The following is a 17,546-nucleotide window of genomic DNA, read 5'->3' on the forward strand; positions in this document are numbered from 1 at the left end:
GTAGATGCACATGTTGTAACACGAAGTACACAACATGTGTGTAAAAAGAACGTTCCTCTTGTCTTCTGACAGTACCCTTATCTCTCCACCAGGGAGAGGGAAGCTGGGCATGTTCCTACCTCTTCATGCTCTCCCCTCCCTTTGGGAAAAAACATATTCTGGAATAAATATAAAGAACATGACTTACTTATACTAAAGATGTGCCGGAACAGGAATATTCTCTATTGTACTGCTATACTATCTTTAGGAATTCACTAAAAATGTATAGATTTAAAAAAAAATGTTTAAGACAAGCAGTAAACTTGGTTAAAATTACTAGCAATTATTACTGGATTTTACCCATTTTTATTCTCAAAACAGAATGGTTTTAAGAAAAGTTTTACATATTACTTGTGGTTGTTACGGGTTTTATTTTTAACAGCCATACACTGCAAGTTTTTAAAAAGAGAAGTGTTAAAATGGAGGTTATTGGTGTTGATTCTTTACTATAAATCAAGCAACGTGCTAAAGTCTAGATTAATTTTATAACTGTAGCAAAAATATTAAATGATGATTTGATTATGTACCAAAGGTAACCGAAATATAAAATTCTTAAATCATTTGAAGGAAAGTAACCTGAAATTCAACAACTTAATCATGTATGTTTAGAGAATAAATTTCATGATTTGTATTTTGCTTTCACTACTATACAAACAAAATACTATCACTGAAGTATCTGAAACATTCAATTGATAACATTTACAATAAAATATTTTTTTTTCTAGGCAACCATCCAAGTAATGGATGTTCAATTACCCTTCAGAGATTCTGCATGCATTGAACAAGATATGGCAGGCTGTGCATAGGAAATAAAGTTCATGCATTACTGCTACAAACGTTTTTTCTAATGAAATGCAACTTGGAATAATTATAATAAGCACAGCAATCAACAACAACAACAAAAACCCTCCTCGAACTAATAAGTAATTATAGCTAGGTTGCAGTATAACAGGTTAACATACCAAAGTCAATTGCTTTCCCAGATACCAGCAATAAATATATGGAATTTGAAATAAAAAATAAAATACTGTTTACATTAGCACCCCCCCAAAAATAAAACATTTAGGTATAAACCTAACAATATGTACAAGACCTATATGAGGAAAACTATAAAACTCTAACAAAATCAAAGACCTAAATTAACACAGAGATATTCCATGTTCATGGATAGGAAGACTCAATACTGTGAAGATGTCAGTTCTTCCCAACTTGGTCTGTCTGTAGATTGAATGTGATCCCCATCAAAACCCCAGCAAGTCATTTTGTGGCTATTGACAAACCGATTCTAAAGTTTATAGAGAGACAAAACACCCAGAATAGCCAACACAATGTTGAAAAAGAACAAAGTTGGAGGACCGACACTACTGACTTCAGGACTTGCTGTAAAGCTACAGTGATCAAGACAGTGTGGTGGTGGAGAAAGGACACACAAATCGATCCATGGGACAGAACGGAGAACCCAGAAGGAGAGCCACACGGAGACAGCCGACGGATCCCTGACAAAGGAGCAAAGGCAATCAAGAGGGCAGAGTCTCTTCCACGAGGGGTGCTCGAAGGGGAATCTGGACGCAGACCTTACACTCTTCACAACAGTTCACTCACAATGGATCGCAGACCCAAACGTAGAATGCAAAACTATCGAACGCCTAGAAGATGATACAGGAGAAATCCTTGGGGACCTTGGACAGGGGGACGACTTTTTAGATACAACACCAAAGGTACAACCTAACTGATAAGCTGGACTGCGTCAAAATGTAAAATCTCTGTTCTGCGAAAGACACTGGTAAGAGATGAGCAGACAAGCCAGAGGCTGGGAGAAATATTTGCAACACGTATATCTGATAAAAGAAGATATATCCAAAATACACAAACACTTAAAACTCAGCAATAAGAAAACGGACAACCCGATTAAAAAGTAGGCCAAAGACCCGAAGAGACACCTCACCAGAGAAGACATACAGACGTCACACGTCATCAGGGAAATGAAAATGAGGAGGGCACCTGTTGGGATGAGCACTGGGTGTTGTATGGAAACCAATTTGACAATAAATTTCATATTAAAAAAAAAAAGAAAATGAAAACGACAACGACGTCACCGTGTACCCGTGAGAACGGCCACAACCCGGAACACCGACAACACGGATCGCTGGCGGGGACGCGGAGCAGAAGGAACGCTCCCTCACTGCTGGCGGGAAAGCAGAGAGGGGCAGCCGCCGCGGAGGAAGGTTGGCCGGTTTCTTACAAAACCGAACACGCTCTGACCATACGACCCAGCGGTCGTGCTCCTTGAGGTCTACCCAGAGGAGGTGAACGTTCACGTCCACACGACAACCCGCAGGCGGATGTTTCCGGCAGCTTTATTCATAACTGCCAGACCTTGGAAGCCACCAAGGTGCCCTTCGGGAGGCGATGGGCAAACACACGGGTGCGTCCAGACGACGGGATGGTATTCGGCGCTAAGAAGGAGCGGGCCGTCACGCCACGAAGACACGGAGGGTCCGCGGGTGCATCTCACTAAGTGACAGCAGCCAATCTGAAAAGGCTGCATCCTGTACGATTCTATCTGGGCGACGTTCTGGAAAAGGCGGGACCATGGAGACAACAGCAAGGTCTGGGGTTGCCAGGGGTGGTGGGGGTGGTGTGGATAAATGGGTAGAATGCGGGGATTTTTAGGGCAGTGAAAAAAAGCTCTGTGATACTATGATGGTGGACACGTGTTATCACACATTCGTGCAAACCCACGGATAGTAGCCAACATCGTAAGATCAGGTGTGGATGTGCCAGTGCAGGCTGTCCACCGTAAAGAGGCACACCATTGAGGTGGTGGGTGTTGGTTATGCAGGAGGTGGTGTTTGGCGGGGGGGGGGGGGGGGGGCGGTAAATCTGCGCTTCTCCTCAATTCTGCTGTGAATCAAAATCTGCTCTAAAAACGCGAAGTCTTAATTTTTTTTAAAAAAGGCGCAGCGATGCATAACAGCACTCATCATGTCAGCAGGGGAACACCGAAGAGAAGGGGACTCTACCGAATCAGAAGAGCACACACGTCAGGAGGACAAACACGACAGTGACCCCCTTTGCCATCGGACAAATGACAGGAGCTGCAGCCCTGTCGCTGCGGGCAAAGTCCCCCGTCCCGTTAGTGCTGAGGGCACGGGTGGCACCTGGGGGCAGAGGGTGCAGGGGCGGTGCTGCGGGGGAGGCGGGAGGGCCCCGCGAGGCCCGGCGCACAGGAGACCTTGGCGTCTTCTGGATCGGCTGCAGGCTTGGTAGTGACTGCACCAATGCAAACGTGGGTGAATGTGTCCCCTCTGCAGTCTTACCTGCCCTGCGCACATGCAGCCGGTGTTCGAGCCTGGCACCTCCAGCCACCCGGGTTCTCTCTCCTCCCCCCCCACCCCCCGCCAGCTCTTCTCCCGAAGTAAGCACCACACATCCCAGCCTCCCCACCTCTGCCCCGTCCCGTGCACCGGGCACCTCGAGCCGGGGCCCCGCGCATCCTCCCTGTGACGCGGCCGCTGTCTGCCCCTGGAATCGGACATCGCCCCCACACCGCAGCAGGGTGTCTCATAAAGGTCACCAGGAAGTCCTGCAGCACTCGGACCCACACCCACAGGCTCCCCCACCGCCTGCTGGAGCCAGGGGGCCACCTCTCCCCGTACAGGGGGACGCCCTGGTCCCTCCTCACCACGCCCATCCCAGGGGCATCCTCAGCACCCTGCCAGCTGCTTTGCCACACGGAGCCGCATGATCTCGGGTCACCAGACCTGCCCTGCTTTTCCCCCAGATCACGGCAGGCCGCACCTCCTCACAGGCCGCCACCCGGGAGAGGATCTGCCACCGTCCTAAGCCAGAGTGTCACTCTTCACCTCCCTCCCCTCACCGAGGCCTGTGATGTGCGGCCTGCCTCCCCGCTTGCCGCCGGCCTCCCCCACTAGGCTGTGAGGCCAGGCACCTCGGCCTCCGGGCCTCTACATGCCCAGCACCCGCCTGTGAGGATGGGCCCGACGAGCGACCCCGAGCTCTCCCACGTCCAGCTCCTTCTCCAGAGCCCTGCCTTTGTGTCAGATACACGGGGCTCACCGCAGCTCAGACGACCTAGCCGAGCCCCGCAGCTGGTCAGGAGTCCCCACCTCCGGCGCCTGCCCCGTCCCAGGGGCTTAACCTGCTGCTACAGCTGTTTCCCCTAAATAGGCCGCACTTTGCTCTGAGACCACAAACACCCCAGATGGCCGGCGGCCTACTGGACGGGAGCACGATGTGCTGGCTCCTCTCGGGTTCCATCCGCTCCGTGTCTGCTGCTCTAATGAGGGCCATGTGTTGGTCTTTGCCAGAAGGAAAGACACAGGATTTTATCAATTTTTCCTAATTTATAACTTTTACTAAAACGTGCCAACTAGATGTCAACTTGTCCAAAAACAGACGAGCTACTGTTAACAACCAGGACCTTATTAGAGAACACAAAGCCCCCAGCCGCTGAGCCGGGCCGCATTCAGCACGGCGGCATGGGGAGACAGCGACCAGAGAAGTTCCCACACTGGGCACCCCGCCGAGGAGCCGGCCAGCGGCAAGCACACGGGCCCAAAGCAGAGGGCGAGCACGGAGACTGCCTTGGCAAAGACGAGAGCCCCAGATTTCCAACATGCTTCTAGTCACTTGCTTCCACCCAAGGATGCAAACCTGCTCTCTAGGGTTTTCCTGACATGGCCAACAGAGCACCCCAAACACGTGTGACTTCTCCCCCAGCACACGCTTGCACGTGAGCCCCACCATGGCAGGCTCCCAGGCTTGTGACCACTGGAGCCACAGACGCTACGTGCCCAGAAGGCCCTGGGCCACCGCTGAGGCCACCACACTGCTCCCAGAAGGCCCCAGGCCATTGCTGCAGCCTCCCCACTGCTCCCAGAAGGCCCCGGACCACCGCTGCGGCCGCCCCACTGCTCCCAGAAGGCCCTGGGCCAAGGCTGCGGCTGCCCCACTGCTCCAGAAGGCCCACGGCTCCCCCAGAACCAGTCCCAGCGCCCATTCCCCTGAGCGTTCCTCTCTGGCCGGGCCCCCCTGCCCTTCCCAGCAGGCCTCAGAGATGATCCTCTGTGCCTCCTGGTGTGCAAGATGAGGGCGTCCTGTCTGCGGTGACCCCAACTAATCACATCTTGACTCCTGCTTGTATCTCTATTAGCAGCTTTCTCGAAAACGCGTCTAAAGTTAAGTACTAACTTTCCTCTTGAGTCCTTAAATCAGAAATAGTTGTAAACAAAGCAGCTGTGATCTGGTTCCTACCAATGTGAAAGGTTATCTTCTGAGTACAACGCATGATTGAGAAATGTTTTCCCAGTATCTATGATTATTACTCTCCTCTTACATGGGTCATAAGGGCCTTGTTCAAGGTCACGCTCCACTGGAAGCCTGACGCACTTATGTGTGGCCTGCAGGACGGCTATTAGCAGGTGGAGGGGGGTGCTGGTGTGATGGTCCCAGCGAGCCCGGTTCAATTTCTAGCCAGGAGGCCTCCTGCAAGGCTCTCGGGGCTCCGGGTCTCTCTGGTCAGTAACGCTCACAGCATGTGGCCCGGTCCCCTGCACGCGGGTGTTGGCCATTCGCCACCACTGCTCCGAGCAGGCCAGCACAGATGCTTCCCCACGTCCCATCGCCTGAGGCTGTTTTTGGTAAATCGGATCTCCAGGCTCGCTTCACACAACAAGAGACAGACAGTAATTGAAGCAGAGATACTGAGACAACAGCAGACAAGTGCAGGGGATTGACTGTGTCCACACTATAAATTCCACAGCACACAGTAGAAAGGCTGCTTATTCATACTTTCCAGGGACTTAGAGTCATTCTTTTTTTTACGATTTTCTTTTTTTATTTAACTAATTTTTTTTTCAACGTTTATTTATTTTTGGGACAGAGAGAGACAGAGCATGAACGGGGGAGGGGCAGAGAGAGAGAGGGAGACACAGAATCGGAAACAGGCTCCAGGCTCTGAGCCATCAGCCCAGAGCCTGACACGGGGCTCGAACTCACGGACCGCGAGATCGTGACCTGGATGAAGTCGGACGCTTAACCGACTGTGCCACCCAGGCGCCCCTTTTAAGATTTTCAAAAAAAATTTTTTTTGGGTTTATATATTTATTTTGAGAGAGAGGGGAGAGTATGAGCAGAGGAGAGGCAGAGAGAGAGAGACGGAGAGAGAGAATCCCAAGCAGGCTCTGCACTGGCAGTGCAGAGCCCAACGTGGGGCTTGAACTCACAAACTGTGAGATCAGGACCTGAGCTGAAATCAAGAGTCAAATGCTTAACCGACTGAGCCACCCAGGAGCCCCAGCATTAAAGTAATTCTTAAAGAAATATATTTTCAAAGTCAAGTCTCAAGTTCGCCTCTAAGCAGTACCCTTGCATGTGCGATCTGTGAACTCTGCACTCGACAGCACAATGACTACATTAGAGGATAAGAAACCAGAGTCAGGTGGGGCATCGCGTGCAAACAATCAGCCAACAAAAGTGCATCTTACTTATATAAAAGCCAGTTATATTATGAGTTAAAATCCTATCCGGGAAGATTTTCAGTACACCAGTGTTCTAGACACGTGAGCCCTGGAACCGCCCTCTTACACGTAACCAGCTCACTCAGCTGAGCACTGGGCTGGCTGCACAGAACAGAGCAGCCAGGACTGAGTCACTCGCAGTCAGCACCTTGCACAGCCGGGCATGGTCACGGTCACGAAGAAATGAAGCCCAGAACCGCACGGGGCCACATGCAGCACCAAGTGGGAGCAGGAGAATGGGCCGACTGGTGTGCCCACAAACACAAAACACAAAGACAACTTGCTTTGGGGCTCACACAGCCTGAGGCCCAGTCCTCACCCAGCCCCTGATCCACACCTGGTGGGCCACGGGTGTGATGGCAGGAGCCAGAGGGAGAGCACCTCCAGGAAAGGCTGACTTCGTCCATCAGCTCTGCCGAGTCCCCTGGATAAATGGCCGTGCATCTCCCTGCACATCCAGGGGCCCTGGAGCGCCCCTGTCAGAAGGCAGCACCTTCTAGATGACCCTGAGGGAGGGAGGGGTGGGAGTAGGGGGTGGGACGGACTCAGTGACCTCCCTGTGCCAGCCCACCTGGACATAAGAGCCACGTCTCCTCAGGCGATCTTTCAATAGCCTTTATAGTCAATAATACAAACACAAACACCCAGTTTAAAAAATGGTACACAAACAGGAACAAAACTTATAAAAGAATAAATGTAAATGGGCTTTGATAAGCTTCTTAGTTGTACCTCTTTGTAAGTAAGCAAAGAAAGATGTCAGTTGTCAAACTGTCAGAGAGCATTAAAGTCACAGGTTGGCTGAGTACAGGGAAGGGTCCCTGTACGGTGAACAGAAATGAGTGGCCTCCACGAAGGCCAAAGCCATGCCTCCTGCAGGAACACCTGGCCTGACTGGCCTTCTCCATTCTGGTGTCTGGGAGGGGGTAAAACCATCCCAAGGTTCAGCAGGACCGGGTGGGAGAGAGCAGGGGGCTGTAGGAGGTGCTCCAGGCAAACCCCACCGAGCAGGAGGGCTCTGAGCAGCTAGCACCGCGGTGGGGTGGGGGTCTTGGAGTGTGCGCTCACCTCCCAGGGGGACGCTGGGAAGGCCCGAAGCATGAGTCAGCACTACTGGGCTCCCACCATAATAACACAACACGAAGACTGAACTGCCACTAACCTTCGAACTCTGATTCCAGTTCTAACAACTGGACGAAACTCTGAAGACTGCTTAGATTCAAAGGTTTTGCTAAAAGAATTATGACCTTTGCAGGGCACCTGGGTGGCTCAGTCGGTTAAGCGTCAGACTTCGGCTCAGGTCTGTGAGTTCGAGCCCCGCGTCAGGCTCTGTGCTGACAGCTCAGAGCCTGGAGCCTGCTCAGGATTCTGTGCCTCCCTCTCTCTTTGCCCCTCCCCCTGCTTGCTCTCTGTCTCTCTCAAAAATAAATAAAACGTTTTTAAAAACTAAAAAAAAAGAATGATCACTTTTCCTTTTTCATGAAGTTAATTTTGCGCCTGTATCTCCGATTTCTTACAATAAGCATTGCTTCCATAATGACAAAAATGGAGTTTTCATTCTGAGCCACCGTCCTACACATGCCTTACTTTGCAGACTCTGAAAGCGGGCTGGGAAGTCACAGACCCCCGTCTGAAGCCGGTGGGCTCGGTCTCCACAGTCCCCTGTGCTGCAGCCCCTGACAGAGCTGCACACGTCCCGCAGGTGTAACAGCGAATACCGGATGCCTTGCAGACCCGCACGACGTCGGAGCTCAGAGAGACGTTGCAAGTGGCCGAACCACACGCAGACTAAAACCTGCCAGGCAGACAACAAGCCAGCGGGATGTGACTACCCGGGGGCACAGTGAGGGAGGGCCACACGGTGACCTTGGGGCAGGCCCCCCAACTCGCCAGGAGCCTCCGTAGACGGACATCACTGGTACCAGGGGACCAAAGGAGTCTGAGCACTGAGGCGATCTGCAAATCTGAGGCATCATTCCACTCGATCGGCACCATTACACATACTATTCTAAACGTGTCTGTTTTATACCTAGCAAACACACAGAAACGAGTCTGCCTGAGATGAAATTCTGTGGTTTACGAGGTCCCCACAAACCCCTCGGATGTCCGCCGGCTCTCTCCCGCACTGTCCCACGGCCACCGTAGAAGGGGCTCCAGAGGACGAGCGAGAACCCCCGGGATGGAGCCAGCGATCCCCCCAGACTTGGGGTGTAAGAGGCCCCACACGAGGGCAGGGTGCATCCTCCGGCTGGGGGTATCCGTCACGAGGCTCCCAGGCCGCCCGCCCAGGGTGTGCCACATGACGTGGTGGGCAAAGACGCAGGGCTCTCTCCCTGGGGAGGCTCTGCGTTCTTCGTCACGCACGCTGTGCCTCCAGGCCTGGCCACGCAGCCGCCCGTGCGCCACTCTGTGTTCTCGCCCACCCTCCTCTGCTGGACCGGCACGGGGGCGACCCCCTGCGTGACTCCCGAACCTTCTGGCAAAGAACAAAAAGAAGCCTGAAGCCACGGGTGACGGACGGCAGGGGCCGGCTCTGTCTCAGAGCACTGGGGTTGCGCCTCACGCGGTCACGCCCTCTGGCCCTCTCCCCTCGCACTGCCCGCCTGTGCTCGCACGTGCACGTGCACGGACCGCCGTGCTCACTCTCCTTTGCGGCCTCCCCTGCTCCCCAGCATGGCATGCCTGAGCAAATGCACACGCGTTGTTGAAGCCTGATTCCAGAACAACAAAACGTTACCAGCTCAGAATCGACTATGGTGGAAGAAAAGCCTTCACAGAGCATTGTTGTTATAACCACACTTTGTCCTTCAAAATGGATGCACGCTAGCAACGCAGTCTCTATTTGCTCTGCTTAACACAACCTAATTAAAATCTCGCTTATCTGAAAAACACACTGTATTTTCTGGAATCAGGAAAAGAAGCCGACGTGAACGATATTTTCAATGTGAACACTAATAATTACACTAAGAACAGGCAGTGTTCAGATTTGAGCCCATTTTCATACTATTTCCAGAACAACCTCACAAACCTTACTCTACAGGTTTGCCTTACGATTTCAACTGTCGACCTGGAGCGTCTCTGACTTTCTCTAAAGCGTCCCCTCTGGCGGAAGGAGCTCTTCCCAAGCAAGCAGGGTCCCCACCTGTGCCGGGAAGCCCCTCAGCATGAAAGCCATGAAATGCACATACATCTGTCACAACAGGTTCTAGAAAACCGAGGCCTTCTATCTTCTGCTGTTGTTCACTGTTGGGGTGCAGGGCTCAGCAACTGTCTGCGTGTGGGCCCTTCTCCTGGAAGACAGGCGACGTCGATTCCTGCCAGAGACTGGGGAAGAGCCATCCCTTCCTCCCCAACACACAGAGCAGAGCAGAGTGCATCACACAAATCCACCCTCCTCGTCCGCCGAATGGTACTTGAGGTGGCTCATTCCAGAGCAAATCCCAAGCCTGAGAGTTGGGGCAGTCCTTCTGCCACTGCCACCCTATCACCTACACCTGCCTGTCCTGTGCATGCCCAAACCCCTGGTGCCAGCACACCAAAGGCTCTAATGGGTACTGTTGGATGGATGGACGGATGGATGGATGGATGGATGGATGGATGGACGGATGGGTAGATGGGTGGATGATGGACAGGCAGATGAACGATGTATAGGTAGATGGGTGGAAGGATAGATGGATTAGTAGATGGATGATGGACGGGTACATGAATGAGTGAATGGGTAGAGCTGTAGATGGGTGGGTGGTGGACAGGATGGGTGGATGGATGGATAAATAGGCAGGTGGATGGATGATGGATGGGTAGATAAGTAAGGAATGGGTAGACGGGTGGATGGAAAAGTAGATGGGTTGATGGATGGATGAGAGACGGATGGGTGGATGAATGAATGGGTAGATGGGTGGATAGACGGGTAATTTCCATCCAACCCTGTGTCTCGAGTTGTCATAGTGCTTGGCACCTCACGAGGAGGCACTCTCTTAGCAAGGTGAGACCAGGGAGAAGCCTGGTGTGACAGCCACCTGCTCTCTCGGGTGCTGCCTGCTTCACCCACAACCGGCTGCATCTCCTCACTCTACACGGAATAGATGGCCTGTTCTGCAGCAGGACTCAGAGGAAGCACACCTCTATGGGTCTGGGTCTGCATTTCTACAAACGGTCCCCACATCCTGTTCTCTTTTTGATCCTGGAAACATGGGGGATCCCAGCCTCAGACCTCAGCACAGTTCAGAGCTGCTGCCCATGTGACAGCAGTCATCACACGGGGTGCGGGAGGGCTAGGCACAGATAAGGGCGTTATCACAATTAAGACAGGTAAGTATTCAACGAGAAAGCCTTTAATGTGGAAGACAGAGGCTCTGTCACACAATGAGGGGCGGGGGGGGGCAAGAGAATGCTGCGTCACCCCCCTGCCACAATGTTTTACTCAGCAGCTGTGCCCCAAGTGGAAAGAAGGCAACAGCGGCAGCCACCTGGACTGGCTGGGGCCCCGGGAAGGCTGGTGTGCGGGGCCTGACTGTCCCAGCAGCCTCCGCTTTGTGGAGGTCCCGGGTGATGTTGAAATTGCACAGTATTCCTTTTAAACCGTAATTTTCTGATGACTCAGCCAATCTACGTGAGCCTCACACAGTCAACAGCCAGTGACCCGCGTCAGAGAAGGGAGTGACTGTGGGTCATTCGGAAGCCATGAAAGATCCCTGAGACCGTATCACTCTTGAGGCCAACACATAACCCGCTGCTACGCTGTTATAACACATAATTAAGTTTGGAAAAGCTCACATTATACCAGTCTTAGGAAAAATTCAACACACATGATTTGGAGCACCTTAAGATTGTATAATACTAAGAGACTATGTTTCATATCTTGTAAAACTTTGCCCATTTGATATAAGTGGAACACTGATCATTTTTAAAGGCCGAAGGGAAACTAACACACAACATTCTGCTGCTCGGGAACCCTCACCGTGGGCTTCCACACACGGGACCGCACAGTGAACACCACTCGCTCGATCCGGAGGCTTGACTGCTCCATCTCGCAGCACTCTGTCTCTCACGCTGTTGCCCCAAAATTACAGCCTGTTTGAAAATGGTTTTCCTAGAGAAGAAAAAGATTCTAGAATGCACGAAGAGGACATTTGGACATTCATCCCCATCGAGTGGGACTAGCACCAACCATCCGAATCACAGCAAGTTCCAAAAAAAAAAAAAAAAAAAAAAAAAACTGACCATTATTCTTGTACTTTTCAATATTTTCTTCAAATGCTTAGTGATGAGGGGCCATGGAAAAGAATAGTGGCCATCCTAAATTCAGGGTGTTTAATCAACATTTCTTAGTTTTTGCTTTTACCTGTGTCTTAAGGACACCCTTCTTTTCAATGCTTAACTGAGGGAACAAAGGGCAGCACAGCAGCCTGAGGCAGGGGTGTGCCACAGCTGCAGGCCCCAGCACCGGGTCCCCTGGGCATGCGTCCCCTGGGCACGGCGCTTTCCTCCCGGATGCACGCACCGGCATGATGTCCGCCCCTGAAGTCTACAGATGACGACGCCCTCACTGCTCCCAGACACAGCTCTGCTGGGCGAAGCATCTTTGTGGACTCAGCACGACTGCTCCTCTCAGGTGGCTCTCTTCTTCTTTTCTCTGGGAAGTCACACCGAACACGGTGGCTCGCCTTATTCCCCGCAGGGGTGACACTCTCCGGCCACAGATCATCCCAAGCATTCTGGGGTAGTGCAACGGCGTCCCGGTCCTACCAGTTGGTGGGCAAGAAGGGGACGCCCACCAAGGGAGGCTCACTGGACGGCAGGCCAGTCCCCTCGCCAGAAGCATCTTTTCACCTGACACACGTTCGATTAGTTAACTGTCGGCGGACGAGGACGGCGAACCCTCAACACCCTTCGAGCAACAACTCGCCCCACGGCCAGTGGTTTGTGACTTTTACCGCCATGGAGAGCTTTTAAACCCGGTGTTAGAAAAAGGTACGCAGAGTTTCAATGCCCTAAAACATCAAGTTGAACTAGAGACTAAAATGACCTGGTGCTGGATGCAAGGAACCTGTTCTCCGTGTTCTTAAAAGGAAACTATTCTCACAAGGGCTGCCGCAGCCTTACTTCCCACAGCGTGAAGAGGGGTTTTAAGGCTACAAAAGTTACCAACAAAGAGTGGCAGCGAAGGAGAAGTCATTATGAAGCGTCTGTCTCAGGAGGAAAAATCTTTTAGTACCCAACACTACAAACTCCTAAGCCTTCATAAATCTCTTCCTAAAAATATACCTTAAACACTGAGGCTAAAATGCCTTCTATACATGCGCTTTTTAAACCTACCTTCTAAAACAAGCCCCCTCTCAAACTGTATAGACGCCAACGTAAGGAACGAGGCACCTGGAAAGGGGAGGCGGGAGGTCCCCGGCATCGGCAGGACCCCGAAGCAGTCCGCCCCAGAAAGCATGGGATCACAGGCAAGCCCAGCGTTTACGTTTTAGGATCAGAGCCAAACAGGTTACCTCTCCTCTCGGAGCGTTTCCTGCGCCTCCTTTTCCATCGACGCCCCGCGATGCCGAAGAAGGCCCCCGTGCTCACGGGGCCGGCAAGGAGCGAGGCCATGCGGACGAGCGAGGCCAGCGCCGCCCGGCCCCGGCCACCACCACCACCGCCAGCGGGCACCCCCTGCCGCCTCGGGGAAGCGGCCCCCCTCTGCCCCCGGCTCATCCCTCAAACTGCAGAACCAGGGCTTCGCCAGCACCACAGCGCCTTCGAAGCACACCGCCCAGCAGTGACGTGTGACAGTTAACCCTTCCGTGCGGGTCCGGACACAGCAGCGCGAGCGGGAGCGAAAGGCGCCCGGGGACCCGTTCCAGGGCAGCGGGAATCTCCACTGGGACCCAAACAGTCCTGCCTGGAAAAGGCTGCTGTCGCCTTTAAAGTGGACAGAGCTCCTCAAAGGAGGAGGTGGAAGTGTCGCTACAGGAGTGCGGTTTACAAAACAAAGCTGAGAAAAGCACAGGGCAGGGGCGCCCCGCTGAGCCCCAGCAGGCGGCTGCCACACGGTGCGGGGAGGGGACCACAGCCCTGGACCCTGGATGTGGGGCACGCCCCACCTATGTTCCCACCCCCCTCCCTGCCCCCTCCCAGCCCCATTCCAGGGATCGTGTCCCCCTCCCCTCCGGAGCCACACGCAGACCTGCCGGCTCCTCTGCGGGGGGGTACAGCGGGGGGGGGGGGGCGCCTGGGCGGGCCGACACCGAGCCTTTTCACCGGCCACCAAGCCCAGGGGGCTGTCTCTGGGATCCAGCATCAAGGGCTGACGCGGGACAAGCCGCAGCCCTCAACACCCTCCTGTCCAGACGACCCTCCTGTCCAGACGAACGCCGTTCAGGCCCCAGGGAGACACGATCCCAGATCTCGGCTCTGCATCCTTGGAACAAAAGGCACCTGCACCCAAAAGCCCTGAAGACCCGGGGTGTCCTGGGAGGAGTCAGGAGGGGGAGGATGCCGTGGCAGAGCACTGGGGTAGAAGAGGAGACCGATGAACTCACCCAGCTCTCCTCTCAATGCAGAGCAATCGTATCTTGTACAACAAAGTTCCTTCCCAGTAACGCCCAGCATCCATTTCCAGCTCACTATTCTACAGGCACACAAGCTGACACGGGACTCCGCACGACTGCGCACGGTGCCTGAGGAGTGTGCCCCCATACGAAGCAGTTCCTATTACTCTCACATTGTGTGTGTGCATGCCCAGACACCCTCCAGGTAACTCATGCCCTGTGCTGGCAGCCAGATCGACGGGGGACACCACCATCGCCGAGAGTTCCACTTTTTATAAAATTATTAATGTGATGTAACTAAATTTTCAAAGTGTTAAATTAAAAATCAGCTTTCGGGGCACCTGGGTGGCTCAGTCCGTTAAGCATCGACTTCAGCTCAGGTCATGATCTCACTGTTCGTGAGTTCGAGCCCCGCGTCGGGCTCTGTGCTGACAGCTCGGAGCCTGCAGCCTGCTTCGGATTCTGTGTCTCCCTCTCTCTCTGCCCCTCCCCTGCTTGGGCTCTCTCTCTCTCTGTCTCTCAAAAATAAATAAATGTTAAAATTTTTTTTTAAATTCAGTTGTCTTTAAATAATTTGACTTAAACATTTGATATTAACTGTAATTTATATTTTGTAACTTACATTTAATAGATAATTTTTTAAAAAGTATTTTCTGGGGGCGCCTGGGTGGCGCAGTCGGTTAAGCGTCCGACTTCAGCCAGGTCACGATCTCGCGGTCCGTGAGTTCGAGCCCCGCGTCAGGCTCTGGGCTGATGGCTCGGAGCCTGGAGCCTGTTTCCGATTCTGTGTCTCCCTCTCTCTCTGCCCCTCCCCCATTCATGCTCTGTCTCTCTCTGTCCCAAAAAAAATAAATAAACGTTGAAAAAAAAAATTAAAAAAAAAAAAGTATTTTCTGAAAACATGAACAAATCACCGAATTTTGCTTAACTGAAATTCACATTTTCGACAGGCATATAGTCAAATTTTGTACTATTTTAAACTCAATTATGTATTTTATTTTTAATCGTTTGGACTAAGGACCAGGTAATAAGTATTTTAGACTTTGTGGTCCCATGTCTCTGTTGCTTACAAACTCATGGAGGATGTCATGGCCTTGGGGGTGGGACTGAGAGAGAAGCTTCTGGCAAAGGCTCTTCCCCAGGTCTGGACAGATTCCTTCGGGAAGCAGAGAGATCCTTCTTTCTTACAGCCTTCTCGGCCTGTGAGATGGGTGTGGGGCTGGGGGTGGGGGAATTATTGTGACAGTGACAGCCCACAGTGCCAGGCCAGCCCTGCAGACCATCCCTACGAAGCCTCCAGGCACCGGCGGGACAGAACCCACGGCCCATCCTCAGGGAGGAAGAGGAAAGTGCAGCGGCAGGTGGAACCACAGAACCCGGCTCTTAGGAAACACCGGAAGGAACCCAGCCTGAAAGTGGGGGCGGGGAGCAGGCTGGGGGCCGGGAACATCAGATCTGGGCACCGTCCACGTGCATAGCCAGATGGTTCCCACGGGGACCACGCAGGACCAACGCACAGGCAGGCGGAGTTCTTACGGCTCTGTGGCCACCAAGCTGGAGGTGCCCTGCTGCTGTGCCCACCAAGGCCTGGCCTAACATACCCAAGATGCCCTAGTTTGGCAGAAGCAGCACTTGGACACCAAACAACCTCCCTCTCTCCAGACAGAGATCACAGCCTTCACAACTTCACGTGACAAGTGGCCTTGGAAAAAATCGTCGCCGGCACCACACACCTGCACTGGCATTCCTGCCAGCGGCCACTCGGGACCTTGGGAGCTTGGAATCCCTGTCAAGTTCAGAAGCACACTCTATCCCCAATGAGGGAATTTAAAAGGAACCCACAGGAATGAGAACCAAGAAACCACAAAGGAAACCATGAAGGAAAACATATGCAGTCTTCAATTACTTTAAATAAGAAACGAGAACATTTCTTTGGACTTATTTTATAATACCAAGTTACTTATTGTATTTAAAGCCTGGGTACTCCCATGTTTGTTTGTTTGTTTTTTACTAATTGTTCCCTTGCTACGCATCAAAACAAGTTAGGTACCTAACCGCGAAAATGGCCGCACACTCTGACTAACCAGGCTGGAGATGCTGAGGACAAGCCAGAAGCTCAAAACCCAGAGCACAGCAAGGGACTCCTGTGAGAAGAGCACGGAGAACAGCATGGCCTCCAACCCCTCTGAGGACACAAGGGCCCAGGCGGGGAGCACACGGCCACCGGGCCTGGAGCACAGAGAACAACAGGGGCTCCAACCCCTCCGAGGACACACGGGCTCGGGAGGGGAGCACACAGCCATTGGGACTGGGCCCAAGGGTATCTTAATGGGGACTGAACCAAGGAAGCAGCAATTTGAGAAATAGAGCCAGAACTTCTGGAACTCTCTTATGCAGAAGAAAGAGCTTAATACTGTCAGAATCTTGGGCAATCCAGATATAATGCAACATAGCTTTTTTTTTTTTTTTTTTTTTTTTTTTTTTTAAAGGTAAATGGTAAAAAGCTGTCTGGGGTCTAGATTTTTTATGAGACTATTCTGAGAAAATAATGGTCAAAGAAGTTCGGTAAAAACAAGGAACATCCCCGTGCTATGAGAAGACACTCACATTTTTTATGTTTTCTCTTTCTCCATTAGGGTTTTGGTCTCTCCAGAAAGCTGAGCTCAGTGGTGGCCCCAGGCTCTAGCTCATCCCCCACTTGGAAAGGGGGGGCTAGCCACGTCAGCCCCACCCTGCCTCACCCGCAGGCACAGCACAGGCAAGGCCACCTGGAGGTCAGAACAAGCTGCTGGGTGACCCCGGGGCACCTGTTTCCTCTCTGTGCCCTCAAGATGAGAAAATTACGATTTCTCCATCTCTGTCACAACCCTGACCTGAAAGAGACAAAACGTGTTACATCAAGACATATCGCAATTTATAAAAAGTGTATTCATAAAAGAAAAACTTGCGAAGTGAAAAATTCGCATATGCGCTTACGCGTAAAATTCTTACGGCACGAATCAGATAAACCCAGAAGCAGAAAACTGCTAAATCAAGGGCTGGTACAGAGGCTGTGTGGACTGACTCAAAGGCTCCTGGCTGGTGCCTGCCACAGCTTACCCACCACACCAGCGCACACACTGACCGACGAAAACCCACTCCACGCACTGTTCCATGGGAATCTGTCAACTAAGACGCTGCCTGAAGTGGAAACACACTAAGACCACACTCCAAGAGATATGCTATCATTAAAAGTTAATTTGGAAATTATGGTTAATGCTGTGAAAGACACAGCGGTAAGTTTGTTAGCAGACCCCCGCTGGCGTCATCCTGACGTCTGCGTGTCTGCCTTGGGTTACGCGCGCCACGTTGTCAATGGAGACATTGTTCCAACTGCTTTCTTACATGCTGCATTTGTCTACCTGGCATACATTTATTGCAGGGAAAAGTCATA

General features: G+C 52.2%; 1 protein-coding gene across 15 annotated transcripts in view; it reads right to left on the reverse strand.

Moving 5' to 3' along the window:
- ADARB1 (adenosine deaminase RNA specific B1) overlaps positions 1–17,546 on the reverse strand; it is a 133,816-nt gene that overhangs the window by 49,300 nt on the left and 66,970 nt on the right. The window contains exon 1 of one of the 15 annotated variants that reach the window (XM_023238629.2): positions 13,073–13,232. The exons of 5 other annotated variants lie outside the window; for them this stretch is intronic. In XM_023238629.2, coding sequence (XP_023094397.1) covers positions 13,073–13,172 — 100 coding nt within the window. In that variant the 5' untranslated portion in view covers positions 13,173–13,232. Of the gene's footprint in view, positions 1–13,072; positions 13,252–17,546 lie in introns of those variants that run through there. 9 more of the 15 variants (XM_019839281.3, XM_023238630.2, XM_019839283.3 and 6 more) reach the window with 9 other exon arrangements.

This window comes from Felis catus, chromosome C2, assembly GCF_018350175.1.
Source record: "Felis catus isolate Fca126 chromosome C2, F.catus_Fca126_mat1.0, whole genome shotgun sequence".
NCBI lineage: Eukaryota > Metazoa > Chordata > Mammalia > Carnivora > Felidae > Felis > Felis catus.